A 15,326-nucleotide genomic window follows, 5' to 3' on the forward strand; every position below is an offset into this window, starting at 1 on the left:
TTGAAGAAACTAAGTGCCGCACAAATCCGGGATTGCATTTTTATTTTCTCAATTGGGCAGTCTTCATCCTTATGTGGATGAATTTGATATGGAGCTTCGGCTCTGAGCTCAAGTGCTACAATTGGTGTGTTTAGTAGCCATCATTTCTATTGCAGTGGAAGCTAGTGCCCTTAGTTGGGTTGGAGCTCTGTTCTCCTGGTGGGGTGCAACCATGTAAGGAGAAACTTGGGGTCAGGCTCCTTAAAATCATTTAAAGCTAAAGCACTTCTGAAGATCTGACCTATGGTCCAGTCTGGTGCAGCAAGAGACAGTGCAAAAAGAGGGAGGGCTTCCTGGGGGATTGAAGGATATGAGTGACCACAAAGGAACGCTGACCCTGGGGAGGGTCTGAAAGGAGGCTGGTGGTGTGATTTCTGTGCTGGGCTACAAGGGACAGTGCTGTGGCTACACATGGAGAGAGCAGGGGTAAGTGGTGCTGAGACTAAAATATTGTGAACCGTGGCATCAGTCTACTTGTATGAAAACCTTGTGCTTACATCCATCAGAGAAAAGAGCTGATGGGGACACAGCCTGGCTGCTACCAGCTGATGGGGACACAGCCTGGCTGCTGCCAGCTGAAGCTTCAGGGATGGAGCTGTGGGACCAGAAAGCAGAAGGTGCTGGGAGAATATCCCATGCAGCGAGGACAGGGCTGGAAGCACAGTGATGCTTGTGGGCGAAGTGGTAAATAAAAGATGATATTGGTGTAGGTAAGAGATTGGAGGGGAAGTATCATTCACAGCAAAGCTGTCTCACAAAGAGGTAGGAGGTATTTGAGCAGATGGGAGGATAGTGGCATTTCCACATCTAAGTCATATAGGCCTCTTCAAAATGCCACCCCACCACATTTGTGGGGCAAATAAACGGTGCCTTTGATTCAGGCGCTTCTTGCAGGATGGATGCCTGCCGCTCCTCACTCCTGGGAGAGAAGTGTTGGGAGAACGTGAGTGGATGTGATTCTGTGCACAACAGTCCTGCAGTCATTCTTTTATGTAACAATGTGACTTTTATTTTGGGGAAACGTGAGATCAATGGGTGTTCAATCCCCCACACTTGTAGCAGAACTCGTACCAGTGTTCCTTGGAAACTGGATGCGATTTTCTTCAGCGAGGGCGTCGCTGAATCTTGTAGGTTAGTCTGGGGGTGAAGGGGAGTTACAAAAATAAACATCTATGTCAGAGTTGGGTGAAGAATCTCCTTGGAGCTGGTTGATTGTGTTGAGTCCTGGGCTTTTATCCCTAGCCTGCCTGCTCGGCAGTCCTGCAGGATGCCAGGAATCGGGCAGAGTGCTTTTCCAGCACAGATCGGCTCGCTGCGCTGTACTGCCTGCTCCCGTAATGCCAGAGGAGTGTGTTTTGTCTTTAGTCAGATTGGCTCCATCAGTTCGTGTTTCCTTCTGAATGGATAATAAAGTGGAGAATCATTCCGAGGCGAGGAGTGAAGCGGGGAGGCTGCGTGTGTGAGGAGCTAGGCAGCAAGCAGCTGACGAGGAGGAGTAAAGTAGCAATAGCTGCACAGCTTTCTCTCTGCCTCTGAAGTACAATATTTTCTGTTGAGTCACAACTGAAGAGAAGGATGAAGTTTTAACTGTACTTGGTACTGCCTGAGAAAGGGAAAAGATGCACTGTGGTGCTGAACTAATGAATTTCTGCTGAGGGATACCCCTGGAAGCCGACAGGATTTCTGCATTTTTGGCTTTTACATTCATTGGCTTCTGCTGTTTTTTGCTTTTTGGATTTTTAGTAGCTCTTTGCATTTTTTTCTTCGCCCTTCAAAATATGCCTTCAACTTTACGTGATTTCTCATCCTACTGCTGCTGTGGAACAGGATACTCTCGGTGCCTTTAACATTGTTTTCTCTCTAACCTGAGATGGGACACCAACAATATGTTTATAATCTCCATGGGGAAAGTTCACTCTCTGGTGAACCTTTAATAAGATTAGGAATCCTTCAGGACTTGTTTTTTCTATGAGAACAAGCTATTGTATTCTGTAGTTTTCTATTAATTCTATACATTTCCTTTACATTTTAGCCTTGTATTTTATTTTGAACCAGCAAGGTAAGTGAATGATTGGATTGAATGGAATGATTGGAATACTTGCCTACTGCAAGCAGGCAGCAACCAAGAGCTGTTCTTTATTTTTAGAGTGGACTCTGTGTGTGTGTGTGTGTGTGTGTATGTGTTTACTTTAGTAACAGCTAAACAGCTCCATAGGAAGCTGACTGGGTTTAAACACGTGCTTTGTAGAAACAATTTACTCTTAGTACATTTATTTGTATGCTGTATTTCTCAGTTTTTGTGTTCACCCATTAGTCACTAATTGTAGATGTCTTATTGCTGCTCTAATCAAAGTAGTGTCTGTTTACTTCTCATACTTCTCTGTTGGGAGGGTTTGTTTCTCTGCTGGAATTTGACATCAAAATCACCATGTGAAGAAGAGTTAAAGGGAGAGGGATTTGGGGATAAGTTAGATTTGGTCACTTGAAAAGCAAATAGACTTGAGAGTTTTTGGCTTGATTCTTCATTAAATGTCACTTAAAACAGGCTTGCTTTTAACCCACGGTGTTTGTCACTGGCCTGATTTCCTGTGCCGAGAAGCTTGTGAGTTGATGAGATAAAATGACTGGCATGCAGGAGCGATGAGGGTGCTGTACAAGCTCATGAATCAGAGCAGATGGTGTGACTGTTTCAGATATCTTTTCAGTTTTCATTCCTTTTATATGGGCAGCTTTCCTTTCCCAGCGGGGCGAGCCTTTGGGGGATGAACATCAAGACTTAATACAGTATGCTAAGGTCTTCTGTCCTCAAGATGAAAAGGGGAAAGCTTATAGAAGTAGAGCTGCAGTTTTAGCCCAGGAGGATTTTAGTTGCAGAGCGCTGCAGTTTAGCAGCAGGAGCTGGAAAACCCTAATTATTCCATCAGCTGCCTACGTTACCTTCACCCAGCCTGGATAAACGCTGCTGAGTGTCTGCTCTAAAGGAGTCACATCAGAAGCAGTGAGCAAAATCATATAGCACCAGTCCATACCACAGCTGTGCTAGCACTGCCCTGACAACAGAAGTTGGGTCTCCTAATTTCTCACCGTGTGTTAGTACATGTTGCCTGCCCTTCCCCACCCTGAGTGTCCCTGTGAGCTGAGGTGCTGTTAACTCAAAAAACAGCTCCAGGGAGTAATCAGAGTTTTGAGAAAATTCCTAAGGATGAGTGTTTCCTGGAGGTCCTTATCAAAAATGTAGCACACCATTGCTTCAGCGCTGGATTGTAAATTGGATTACAAGTAGAGGAAAAGCACAGCATGTTCTGTCTGTCTAGGCAGAGCTCTTAGCATTTTCATAACGGTGCTCTCAAAACATATTTAAACAGAAGTACTGGGTTTGTACTGGCAGTGCTTTCTCTCTGCTCTCTGAATAGGGGTTGCTGAACAATCAGAAACCTTTCCCCAAAGGCTTAGCATGCATTTCTACAGTTTTGATCCCCAGGCAAGCCAACATGTCAGCATCCTCCAGTACTTGTGTTTCAGTTCTTGGTGCTGTTCCCTTTAAACAAAAAGTTAGTTCTTGCTCCTGGCTCATCTGTTCAATATAATGCTTAGTCCTTAGGATCCTGATTTGGGAAAGATCTGTTTTAAGGAACAACTACCCCATTAGGTTGTCATAGGAAAAACATTAATTGATTGATTCAGCTGTGTACAAATCCCCTGTGCTCTGGAAGTTAAGGGGGCTGCTGAACTTAATTGCTTCTCAGTCTGCTCCTAATCTGCTGATAGCTGCTGCTCAGATGTGGAGTGGAATGACTTTACATATGAATGATAGAAGGGGTTATGATTTCTTTCTTCTTTTTTAGAAGTCAATTACTCTTTTTGCCTTTTTCTCAGCACAGGATGGTCTCGGAACTAGGTAGGTGCCTTAGACTTAGCTTGCTACTGGTTAGGCATGAGCCTTCCATGGTGAGCAGCTTCCAGCCTGTGCCTCCCTCAGGGGCAACACCTCCTTCTGTTTCTGGATGCCACCTTTTCTTGGCCACCAGGTAATGACAGACCTCATTTGTTACTGCAACTGGTGCATTGCTGTGCCAGCCACTGCTGGTTTTGTCTTGACAAAAGGATGTGGCTTGCAGAGGGAATAAGCATGTCTCAAAGAATGGCAGGGCTGCCTGGTGCCGAGGCACTGTCTGGGCGCTCCCAAGACAGCTGGAGTTAAAAGACCGAAATATCTCAATCCCTCTCCATCTGCGCTTAGAGAACTGATGTTGGGTGGATGATAATCTCATTTTGCAGAAAGCTGAGACACGCTTACCAACTTTCATGGTGTCCCATACATTTGAATGGGATACTGGTGAATTAAGGCAGGGTGTGCTATCTCCTTGCTCTACTAAATAGTGATACCCTTTAATTACATTAATTTAATTTCATGCTCTTTTGCAACAGGATTTTTTACTCTGGTGAATGCACTTGCAACACTTCAGTGGGTGTTTTACCCTCATAATTAGTAATTTTCACTGTTTCTTCACTTTGTAGCTACACCAATAACTTGCTGGTGCAGCGAAATGTTATTCAGAGGCAGTTTTTGCCCCTGTTTAATGCCCTTGTGTAAAAGGTGAGAACTGCGGTCTCAGAGGTGTAGGACTTTTTAATTCATTCAGCCAATATGCAGTGTTCCCTGCATCAGTTTTCCACCATGAGGATAACTGGCTGGCCAAACCTGTCCTTTTGACACATCTATCAGACTGCTCTGGAAAGACTTTGAGTGTTTGTTTGTCTAAAATGTGACCAGTGTGAAGGCTGGCTCTCATGGATGTCTGCATTGAAGTGTGGTAACGCAGTTTTTGCCCACCTTTATTGAAACAAACCTGTAGGTACAGTTGAAACCTGGAGACGTTGTTGGAAGTACTTAAAATTTCAGAAAGTTCTGCAGGCAGGGCTGGGATGTGGTTTTGCACATTTTGCACATCTTGTGCTGTAATTCCTGAACAAGAATCTAGGCTGAGGTTTGGATGCAATAGGACCGTGAAAGGGTTACCGAGCGACTGTGTAGTAATAGTTTCTTTGCTCACATTGTTAAATAATTCTCATCCTTTTGTAACTACTGCATTTTCAATAGTATAGATGTATTTCCTCTTTAATCCACTGTGAAGTGCCATGTGTCTCTCTGTACCTTGCTTTTAGTCAAAATGTCCTGAGGTGAATACATTTTTCAAGAGTCCATTTTGTTCTCTGATCCTATTGCTCTGCCCAAGATCACTCTGCTCATCACCTTCCCGTTCCCATCACTCATGCCAGGACTTAAAAGTTAAAGTTCTTGTTAATTATCAGGAGAAGGTTTGAAAACAGACACATTCTCAAAAGCAAGCGATGATGTCATGTTTAGGTATGTTCCAACACAAAATTAAATCTCATCATGTTAATTAGAAAATTGCATCCTCACATCCAGAAGTCAGAAATAGGTGAAGCTGGTGGTCACCCTTTACATGTCTGTTAAGCCTTGTTGTTAAGATTCTTTGAGCAATTAATGTGTTTAAAAATGCTATAATACTCCCAGGAAGAGTGCATGTTTCAGCATGCGGAATGCTGGGGCGATGTTGCTATGGCAGCCTTAGCCATGATTTCTGTTTCTTGTTAATGCCAAAACCTTTTTTTTTTCCTCCAGAATGTCCTGCATTTTACTTATTGATATACTTGATGTTTAAATGGTTCTTTACAAAGCAGCAAGACCATTTATCAGTAATTTTACTGCTTTTTACTAACTGCTAGTACAGGTAATGCAATACCACTTTGTGTGGAACATACTATAAATACAGTCTAATCTAAAAGACTTCACTCAGTGCCATGGTGGCATGAGTCGATAGCCAGAGAGGCTGCTGTGAAATGTTTTTTTTAGTCAGAGTTGATAGGTTTTGTACCTCTTTGCTGGTGACTCTGAACATCATGTCTACCCTGGGGTACCAGCGCCTTCTTAACATGATGGTGCGGGGTACAGATGTCTCAGTATTTCTATTCATGGTATGAAAACCAGATAGCCAGTAAAAAGGGTTGTTAAGCACTGCAACAGGTTGCCCAGGAAAGTAGTGGAGGCACCATCCCTGGAGGTATTTAGAAGACAGGGAGATGTGGGACTTCGGAATATGGATAGTGGTGGACTTGGCAGTGTTGGGTTAATGGTTGGACTTAGTGATCTTAAAGGTCTTTTCCAACCTGTATCATTCTGTGATTCTGTAAGATAAACCTACCTCATCTCTGCAGAGGTTTAAAGGATGTAGTGGTGCTGCTCTCACCCCTATTCTTCCACTTGACTGCAGCTATATCACTGCTGTGCAAGGCAGTGCTGAAGGCATTGCAGTGCTGCCTTGGTTTTGAACCGTCCTTGCCCAGTGGCTCACAGAAGTGAAGATGCTGCTCAGGGGTGATGGGAGCCATCTCTCTGGTGAGAGCCTGATCTTCCTCAGGATGCTATTAAGTGTAAAGTGTGACTGATCCCCAGCTAAGCAGAGATCTCATAATCGCATTTTATTCCTTCATGGGATTTTTCATGTTCTTTTTTGTCACTCATTGGTGCTGGTATGCCATGGTTTTGCTCCTATTATTAGAGCAAATCATATGTAAGGAGGAGAAATAACTGTTACTCATTTATTTCAAGGATATTTTGGAAGTGTGCATGGTGACAGGGTAATAAGCTGTGCATTATTGGTCATAGTTCACCTCTGTCCCCTGTTTAAAATCTTAATTTGTCATCCTGGCAATAGCAAAACAACCCAAACATCCTCAAGTAAAGCCAGCAATGTCTTCCTCCTGCTTAGCTTGAGCCTGGCTTCCTTTTGGGGAGTTGGGGGATATAGAAGTGGTGCATGCCACCCTTCAGTCTGCCAACCCAGAGACAACTGTGCTGAACTGAGCATGGAGTTCTCCTGGAGAGAAAAGCCTGCTAAAAAGGCAGTCAGAATGAAGATCATGTAGTCAGTGAGGGCCTGCAGTATCTGGCAGGATACCAGGATGCAAATACTTTTTCTTTAAAGACTTGATTTCTTGTTATGTGCAGACTCCAGGATTGATTCTGGAAGAGAAAAAGACTTCAGCAAGGATTCTGCTCTGTCCAGTGCCTAAAGGGGGCTACAGGAAATCCGGAGAGGGGATTTTGACAAGGGCCTGTAGGGACAGGAAAAAGGGGAATGGGTTTAAACTGTCAGAGGGGAGATTAAGATTAGATATGAGGGACAAGTTCTTCCCTGTAAGGGTGCCGAGGCGCTGCCACAGGGTGCCCAGAGAAGCTGTGGCTGCCCCATCCCTGGCAGTGTTCAAGGCCAGGTTGGACACAGGGGCTTGGAGCAACCTGCTCTAGTGGAAGGTGTCCCTGCCCGTGGCAGGGGTTTCCAACCCTCCAACACAAACCAGTCTGTGATTCTGTGATTTGCATCCAAATAAGATTTTTATGTTTTTTTTCCTGGCTGAACCTGCATTAATTTCCATTGTCACTTTGCCTATCTGTGCTACAAAGGAGTATGACCCTAACACAGGTAACATCAGGGGAGTAAGGGATCTTCACAGGGAGACAAGTGACTGCAGAGCACTTAGGCTAGAGTGCTGGAAGGGGACGGGAGCACATACACAACCCTGGGTGGAAAGGAGGAACGAAGGACCCTGGCAGGAGGTACAAAGGCACTGTGGAGCCAGCCCAAAGGATGAGGAGGGGGAATACCCAGGTCTGAGTGTGTTTCTGGGGTGGTAGAATATGGGGATTGGAGGGAGGAATCCTGTGGGAGAGGTGCTTCTTGCTTCTTGTCATTCTTGTCAGTGGGCAGTGATTTGCTCTTTAATGGAAATGGATATTTCCGTTCACTGCCACCCACTGCATGGGGAGGTAGAAGGCTTCCCTCTGAGCCGGAGCTGCCGTCCTTGTGTTCTGCTCTGGCCTTGTTTCCTGGAGGAAGCTCTTGCTGGAAAGATATTGCTGGTATTGGGAATCAAAGATAGTTTTTCAAAAACCTCCAATAAAGTAAGTATTTCTATGTATCTATATATACCTATACATACATATGTATATACCACAAACACTACATATATAACTAAAAATGACAGCATTGTAGTGTTTGCACTGAGCTGCCTGCTTTGAAACGGCTGCAAGTTAAGTGTTCAGCAGGAATAAGTGTTCTCCTTAACAAACTGCTGCTGGAGAGCTGCAGCAGACAAAGGAAATGAGGGTGAACTCCCGCTAGAACAGATTTCTTTTTTGTTAACACTAAATTGATCATTAAGCCCCTCTGGTGCCTTGAAACCTGCATGCAAAAAGAAGAAGTGTGGAATGTTGAGCTTTCTGAAGGAATCCATGCACAAGCAGGTATAGGCTTTTCTCCTACTGTTTGGGGTACAGTATCTTGGTAAATACTTGAAATTAGCATCTCTGTGCTCCCCTCAAGCAACATGTGTAGGGAGCCATAGCTGTAGAGCTCTTCTTCTTGGCTGCTGTTGAATTCAGGTGCTTGCTCCCTGAGGGTTTGCTTCTTGATACAGATACAAAAGTGTGTTTCTGGTGTTAAACACCAGTTAGCCACTCAGTTGGAAGGTAAACTGTGTAAGTGGGAGAAGAGGAGAGCTTGAGCAAGTATTTCTCAGGTCAACACTGTCCCATGAGGAAGTAGTTAGATGAGAAAGACCTCAAAAAGAAGACCTGGTCTTTATGGACCAATGGCCTGAAAATTTATAGAATCATAGAATGGTTTGGATTGAAAAGGACCTTAAGATCATCCAGTTCCAACCCACTGCCACTGGCAGGGACAGCTCACACTAGATCATGTTGTCCAAGGCATGATCCAACTTGGCTTTGACCACTGCCAGGGATGGACCATCCACCACTTCCTTGGGCAACCTGTTCTATATTTTATATAGAAACTAAAATATGTTTTCTTTAAGAAGCTGACAATCAAACAGGGAATTTGTTTAGCCTGCATAAGGGCAGGTATTATCTTTGTCATAGAAGTTCAGCTTAAATGCTGGATGATGGAGCTTAAACCTGAAGCACAGATGCAGCCTGTGTTATAGCATATTAATTAGCTCTGATTATAGAGATTGGTATTTGTGAATGTTGCTTCCTCCAGATCAAAACCCACTCTCTTGTTCCCTGCCCCCAAAATGAAACAGCAAAAATGAAAACAAGATGTTCACCAGGATGAGAACGCTCACTGACAGAGAAATGCTGGTGGTAGTGTGAATGGCTGTCATCTGGAGCTGGAGGATGTGTTAGGGAGGGTTTCTGCACTGCAGCAGTTTGGGATTGGTGCAGGTATAGAAACTTTGAGTTAGTGCTTTGAGATTGTGTGATATTTGAAAGAAGCACTAGGTGAAAGCTCCTGTGAGCTCTGGAGCTGGCCCTTGGGCAGTAAGAATGCTTGGAATTGGTAGGCCCAATAGATTGGGCCTCAGTCAAGTGCAGACAGAGCTATGGTAGTGTTTTGTCCTCTGCTTACCATGAGAGCATGAAACATTTGGGCTCAGCACCTGGTTCAGCAATCCCCAGTGGGTGTTATTGGGACTACATATGTCCCACTCCCCAGAAGGCTTCAGGGTTGCAAAGACCACCTTGGGAGAGCCAAAGAAGGTGCAAATGGAACAGCAACACATTAGTCTTAAACCCGCTAAAGCTAAAAGAAGTTTAAACCCCCTGTTTCTGATCCTTTCTACATGGCAAAAAACATGGCGAAGCAGGACGTGCTTGGCAATATTTAAGTTAGGCTGAAAGTTTTTAGAACTAAGGTAATCATAAAAGCGAAAGACAATTACTATAGGTCTTAAACAAGAATGCGAGTCAGAATATCTGTTTCAGCAGGAGGTCTCCAAACTGAATCAGACATTGTCATCCAGTGACCTTGGCTCCAGGAGGACCTCTGTATGGGTGTCTGTCCACCTTACTCTCTGGCTGATTGTTGCTTAGTGAGTGCGGCAGTGAAGAGCCATAAAAGTTTTAAGTAGTTAACATAGGCTTTTTTTGTTGTTGTTGCTCTTTACAGTGGTGATTTAAATTGGGAAAATGATCCACTGCAGAATCTTGGGGGTTGGAGTAGAAGTGACGTGCAGAATCTTCATGCTGTCAGCTCAGCCTGTTCGTACATATGCTGAGCGTGGCATATTTAACTGCAGGTTAACTTAGGAGCTTGTAAGCTTGAAGGTTTTGTTGGGTTTTTTTTTAGTGTTTTTTTTTAGTGTTTCATAGCAAAATATTAAGACAAAAATATTAAAATAACAAGTTTTTACACTTAAAATCTGTCATCCAGTTTTCCTGCCACTTCACATCACTTTGTGCAATTCTTGTGGGATAGCTGGTACTGTGCCAAGTTAAACTTGATTTCTGCTTTGGTTTGAAGCAAGGAAGGATGAAGACTATGGACTTGAAAGGAAAGGAAATATGCAGGGATAGAAGAATCACTATACTTGTCAGAATTCTCTATTCAGAGGGGTAATTAAATCACAGTGCTCAATTGCCAGGAGCTCAGCTTAGTAATTTGCAAACCTGGTAAAAAAAAGGGAATGGTCACATAATTGCTCTTTGATTGTTCCTTTTTTTTTTTTTACTCTTTTTAATTTTATCTTACTTTATTGGATATAAGAAGGAGTGAGGAATGCTTATTTTGACAAAAAAGGACCTGATCTGGGGAGGTGGCCAAAACCAAGATGATGTCTGTACTCTTTAAATAGCACATCCTCTTTCTGTCTGCTTTTATGTGTATGCTGTTTTGTTGGTTTTTTTTCCATTCTGTTGCTTAAGTGACTTTGGCTATTTCTGTCTGAACCAAAATGTAATGTTTTCTCCCCTCTTTTGTTAGCTGCTTCGTGACAGAGTAAAAACTGGATGCGAGTTGTGCATTAGGAAGTGATTGATGTGTGCTTGTGCAGCTTGTGGCACTATGAGAAGCACAGGTGCTGATGTTTGCTAGAAGTAGATTGAAAAGGCAAGAAAATGAAATTGTGCTTCTGCTCAGAAAACCTGTTGTAAAACTGTGGGGCAGGAAGCAATTCCGCAAACAAAAACTCCACTTGTTTCTGCGGGACAAAATGAAGAGGTTTCTTCAAGGCCAGGTAGATGAGAATCCAAACCATGCTCATCACTGCCAGCTCTCCCCAGTGGAGATTGAAACGGACATGTTTGTTTGTGGAATGAAGAGGAGCTCAGCGAGCACTGAATTTTCTGCTGCTGGAGGGGACTTTCATCAGGATGGAGGACGTGATTCCAAAGGAGTGAGCGAAGTGTGTGTTGGCGAGGTGGAACTCAACTGGGATGGTTACGTGAAAATACCATGCTCAGTCCAACAGAACAAGAAGGACTTACAGGGAACTTCTTCTGATAGTACAATGCAGACCTCTCCTGAAAGAAAGGGCAGAGTGTCTGAGGGACAGGACCGTTCTTCCCTGAGCGTTACCATGAGCTGGAGGGAGGTAGCTGAAAGGCAGGATTACTTTCTCCAGGAAACCCCCACCACATACAAGAGTCGTAGACGGCAGTCGAAAGATCGCTCAGCTGACGTGGTTGATTATATTGTTAAAGAGCTCCAGGGAATAAGTCGCATCCAGACAGAGATTGCAGAGCTCCGGGAGCATCTCACGTTGATAAAAGGCTCTGTGGATGAAGTCTCCAGCTGTGTGGACACAGTCTTGAGTGAGATAGAAGGCCTGCAAAGTGGTTCCGCAAGCAAAACCCAGGGTACACATGCTCGGGAGTCAAGTAAGGAGGTACACAAGGAAGAGCCAGTGTTGTATTTTTATGGCATCCCAGAAGAAGATGGTGAGAACACACTAGAGCTTATCTGTAACTTCTTGTCTGAATATCACTGTTTCAATGGTATCCAGTACAGTAAGTATATAAAAGATGCTTATAGATCAGATATTGGAAAAGGCAAGCCACTAACGCCAAGACCAGCAGTTGTGAAACTTGTCAGTTGTGAACAGAGAGACTTTATTTTACAGAAGTCTGCCCTTCTGCAAAGCTCAGGGGTCCGGGTTGCTACCAGTGAAGAGCAGAAGCATAAGAGTGGCCAAAGGGGCCACAAAACAGATTCAGTCTCTTCACAGTCTGGCTTCAAGAAGAACCATCGCAGCTCAGTGGATCCTGATGGAGGTGGGCACCTTCGAACGGACTCAGGCCAGGTTAAGAATAAAAGCACGAGCAAGAAAACACAGTGTGTAGGGGAGAGACTTGATTCTGTGCAAAAATCAACCTTGACTAAGAAAAGCAACTTGGTGCCTGAAAGTGGGAAGGAAGCACAGTCAATAAGCTGCAGTGAGCATCCTTCAGATGACAGTCATCACCAGGCCCTTCATGAATCTCTGCAAAATCCTCAGGTGAGCAGTTTGACCAAATCAAGTGATGGAAATTACTGCTGCTCATCTGACTCTTCAGGCCATGCAAGCCAGATATCTGCTTCAAGCAATAGCAGTGAGCACAAGCTTGACACTGAAAGTATCACTGAGAATTGTTCTTCCATTCTAGATAAAGATGAAGGGATAACCACAGAAGAGATTGACATAGATGGTGATACCCCATGCAAACTCACTGGTGTGGAGAAAGCTGATATTCAAAGAGAAGATGTTTCTAGTGGGGTGACAACTATTAGCTATGATCATACAACAGATGAAATGGCTGACAGTAGTGACAGTTTGAAGGATATGATCCAAATGGACCTGAATGATCAAGATCCAACTGATCAGGTCTTTAGGGATGTCCTGGAAAATTCCCAGTATTTCCTTGACCATTCCCGGGACAACATTGATCTTGTAGACATGAAGTTTTACACTAATAAGCTTGGGAAAGCTATTCATCACTTCAGGTCTGCTCTGCAGGTGGTGTTTCACAAACTGGAGACAAGCGATTCTGAAGCCCTTCTGGAAGATGATAGTGGCTTACAGATGGATGATGACAATACACTGATGCTGACCAGTTCAGGTATGTGTGGCAGCTCTGACAACTTTGCCGAAACCCCTCCTAGTCAGTCCTCTGAGAGCCAGGCAAACACAACTGCCAACAGTGAAGCATCTGGTCAGATGCAGCTTGTTCCTTCCAGCCTTTCCTCTGTTCCACATGAGCCTCCCGTTTCCAGTGCGATGCCATCTTCCGAGTGTGAAATCCCGGCTGGGCAACGCTTACCTCCTGAGGAGCTGGGGGCAGATGTGAACTCTCTACCTGAGCCAGCAAAGGACTGCAGACCGATGAGCCTCGACAAGGTTTGCGCAGAGACCATCTACCTGAACAAATGCATCAACAATTTCAAAAATGTGCTGAGGGAAAAGAGACAGATGCGTAGGAGACTCTTAAAAGAATTAGCACAGGAAGGAAACTGGATTTCTGCTGAGGAGACAAATTCAGGTAAACCAAAACAATGCTTTTAAGGAGTTGTCAAGGTGTGATATTTGTGCAGCCAGTAGTCAAAACCTCGCTCTGTGGGTGGACAGTTTATAAGAAGTTATGAGGACATAGTTATGAACACAAGACATGGTGCTGTGCAACGGTACCGACCAACCTTCTCTTCACGGCCCCCCCCCCCCCCCCCGAAAATTTATTGTTTAACACACTGAAATGCAAGTTGCCAAACTTCACCTCTTTTCTTTCTTTTACTTTGAGGGAAAGGGAGTGATTTGTAGTGCATTTTCAAAATAGCAGGTGTTAAGTTTTTTCGTCATAATTCGTGACTTAGTTTCTTGTTAAATATAATAGTTAAGACATGTGATAACAAAGTGTGCCTCTGAGCTATAAGTAGCCAGACTTGCAGTTTTGAGAGCTGAGTGGATCCAGACTTCAACTGGCTCCATCACGGAGTGGGAGTTCTCAGTGTTTCATCACTGCTAGATGTCAACCTAATAGAGACCTTTAAGAACAAAAATAAAGAAGTTGACACCTGTGTTTTTGTACTGTTTCTATAACTTGTCCATGAGATGAGAAATCTTCCATTTCAGTGGAGCTATATCCCTTGCTGCCAGCATAGGTACTGAAGTGTTTGACCACAGCAGATGTGGGCTTATCCAGCCATACAAGAGTGCTGGTTAACCCATTCATGAGGATGTGGGAGGTAGAAATGACTGACATGTTTTGATGAACCATGTTTGATAGGCCTTGATTTGGTAAAATGAAACCTAACCTTGAAGTGTAGGTCCATCTGCCCTCTCCCTCTCCAAACTTCCTTCGTGTCATATCCAAATTGCTGCACAGTAAAGGGAAAAGGCTTTGTTTTAAGAGTGGAAAATATTGGAACTACAGCTTGAAATCTTTACATCATTATTGTGAACCTCCTTGTATTAAATACTTGCACTTTTCTCCCTGCAATCATGAAAGCTAGTCAGAATAATCAGAGTGCTCTTTTTCTCTCTGAAAGAGTTGTCTCATTCCAAGTGTCTTTTCCAGCAACTGTGCTTTTGATGTGAAGAAACAATCTGTCAATCTATATTTGACTTCTGTACCAGTGACCTTCTCAGTTATGCAGATCATAAAGCTTGTAATCAGCTCTTTGCTTTCTTAACTTTGTATGAGGTCCTTAGAACGGAAGTTGATTCAAACAATAGGTTGTTAATGAGGGAAACACGAGGATTTGTTAGCAGGCTTGGCACAGACACATATGTATTTTTGAGTTTGAAGGGAATGTTTAGATTACTAAAACATGGCTAGTATATGCCTTAAAAAAAAAAAAGAAAAAGAAAATCGGAAAGCTATTTTTACTTTCTGTTAATTCTTTCCCTGGTTTTAGGCAGTGTTTGCATAGTGCTCAAGTCCTGGACATAAGTCCTAATTTTAGGACCTGAGGAAATGCACAGTGGGTTAGCATTTGCCACAGTGCAGCAGAAACACTGAAATAACCTATTTCTGAATGTGAGAGGAGGCTGCTCATCTCAGCAGAGTTTGAGCAATACAGGCATGTTCACAAGGCGAGAAGTAGCCAGAACAGTTGAAAAGGAGGAGGAGGAGGATCACTGCTGGATCTGGTACCTTAGAGCTGGCTGCAGGGTGGATTGGCATTGCTGAGACTCCCTGGTTCAGTCCTCATGAATATCCTGCAGCGATGTGACAAAGAGTTGATTGATGCTTGCGTGACACCAATGTGAAGTTGTATCTGTATGTTAAATATGACAACTGAAGTTCCAACAGTAAGTACGGGATGAAATCACAATGTAAGAAATGTGCTCTGAGAGACAGCAGAAGTCTAAGGGAGTCAAGGGCAGTGGAAAACACTGGTTAAGGGATAAGAAATGAGAGAACCTGGGGAAAAAAAAAACCCTGGAGGAGCTGTCAGGAAGCAAAGCAGCTCAGACCACCAAAGCAA

General features: G+C 43.8%; 1 protein-coding gene across 11 annotated transcripts in view; it reads left to right on the plus strand.

Annotated features, from left to right (window-relative positions):
• Positions 1-15,326, plus strand: part of UNC13B (unc-13 homolog B) — a 212,444-nt gene that overhangs the window by 99,842 nt on the left and 97,276 nt on the right. For 4 of the 11 annotated variants that reach the window (XM_062620421.1, XM_062620420.1, XM_062620419.1 and 1 more), the window contains exon 1: positions 9,885-13,381. The exons of 3 other annotated variants lie outside the window; for them this stretch is intronic. In XM_062620421.1, coding sequence (XP_062476405.1) covers positions 10,948-13,381 — 2,434 coding nt within the window. In that variant the 5' untranslated portion in view covers positions 9,885-10,947. Of the gene's footprint in view, positions 1-1,469; positions 2,099-9,883; positions 13,382-15,326 lie in introns of those variants that run through there. 4 more of the 11 variants (XM_062620418.1, XM_062620428.1, XM_062620422.1 and 1 more) reach the window with 4 other exon arrangements.

The sequence above is a fragment of the Pezoporus occidentalis genome, unplaced genomic scaffold, assembly GCF_034315485.1.
Source record: "Pezoporus occidentalis ecotype Australia unplaced genomic scaffold, CSIRO_AGI_Poc_V1 ctg220, whole genome shotgun sequence".
NCBI lineage: Eukaryota > Metazoa > Chordata > Aves > Psittaciformes > Psittacidae > Pezoporus > Pezoporus occidentalis.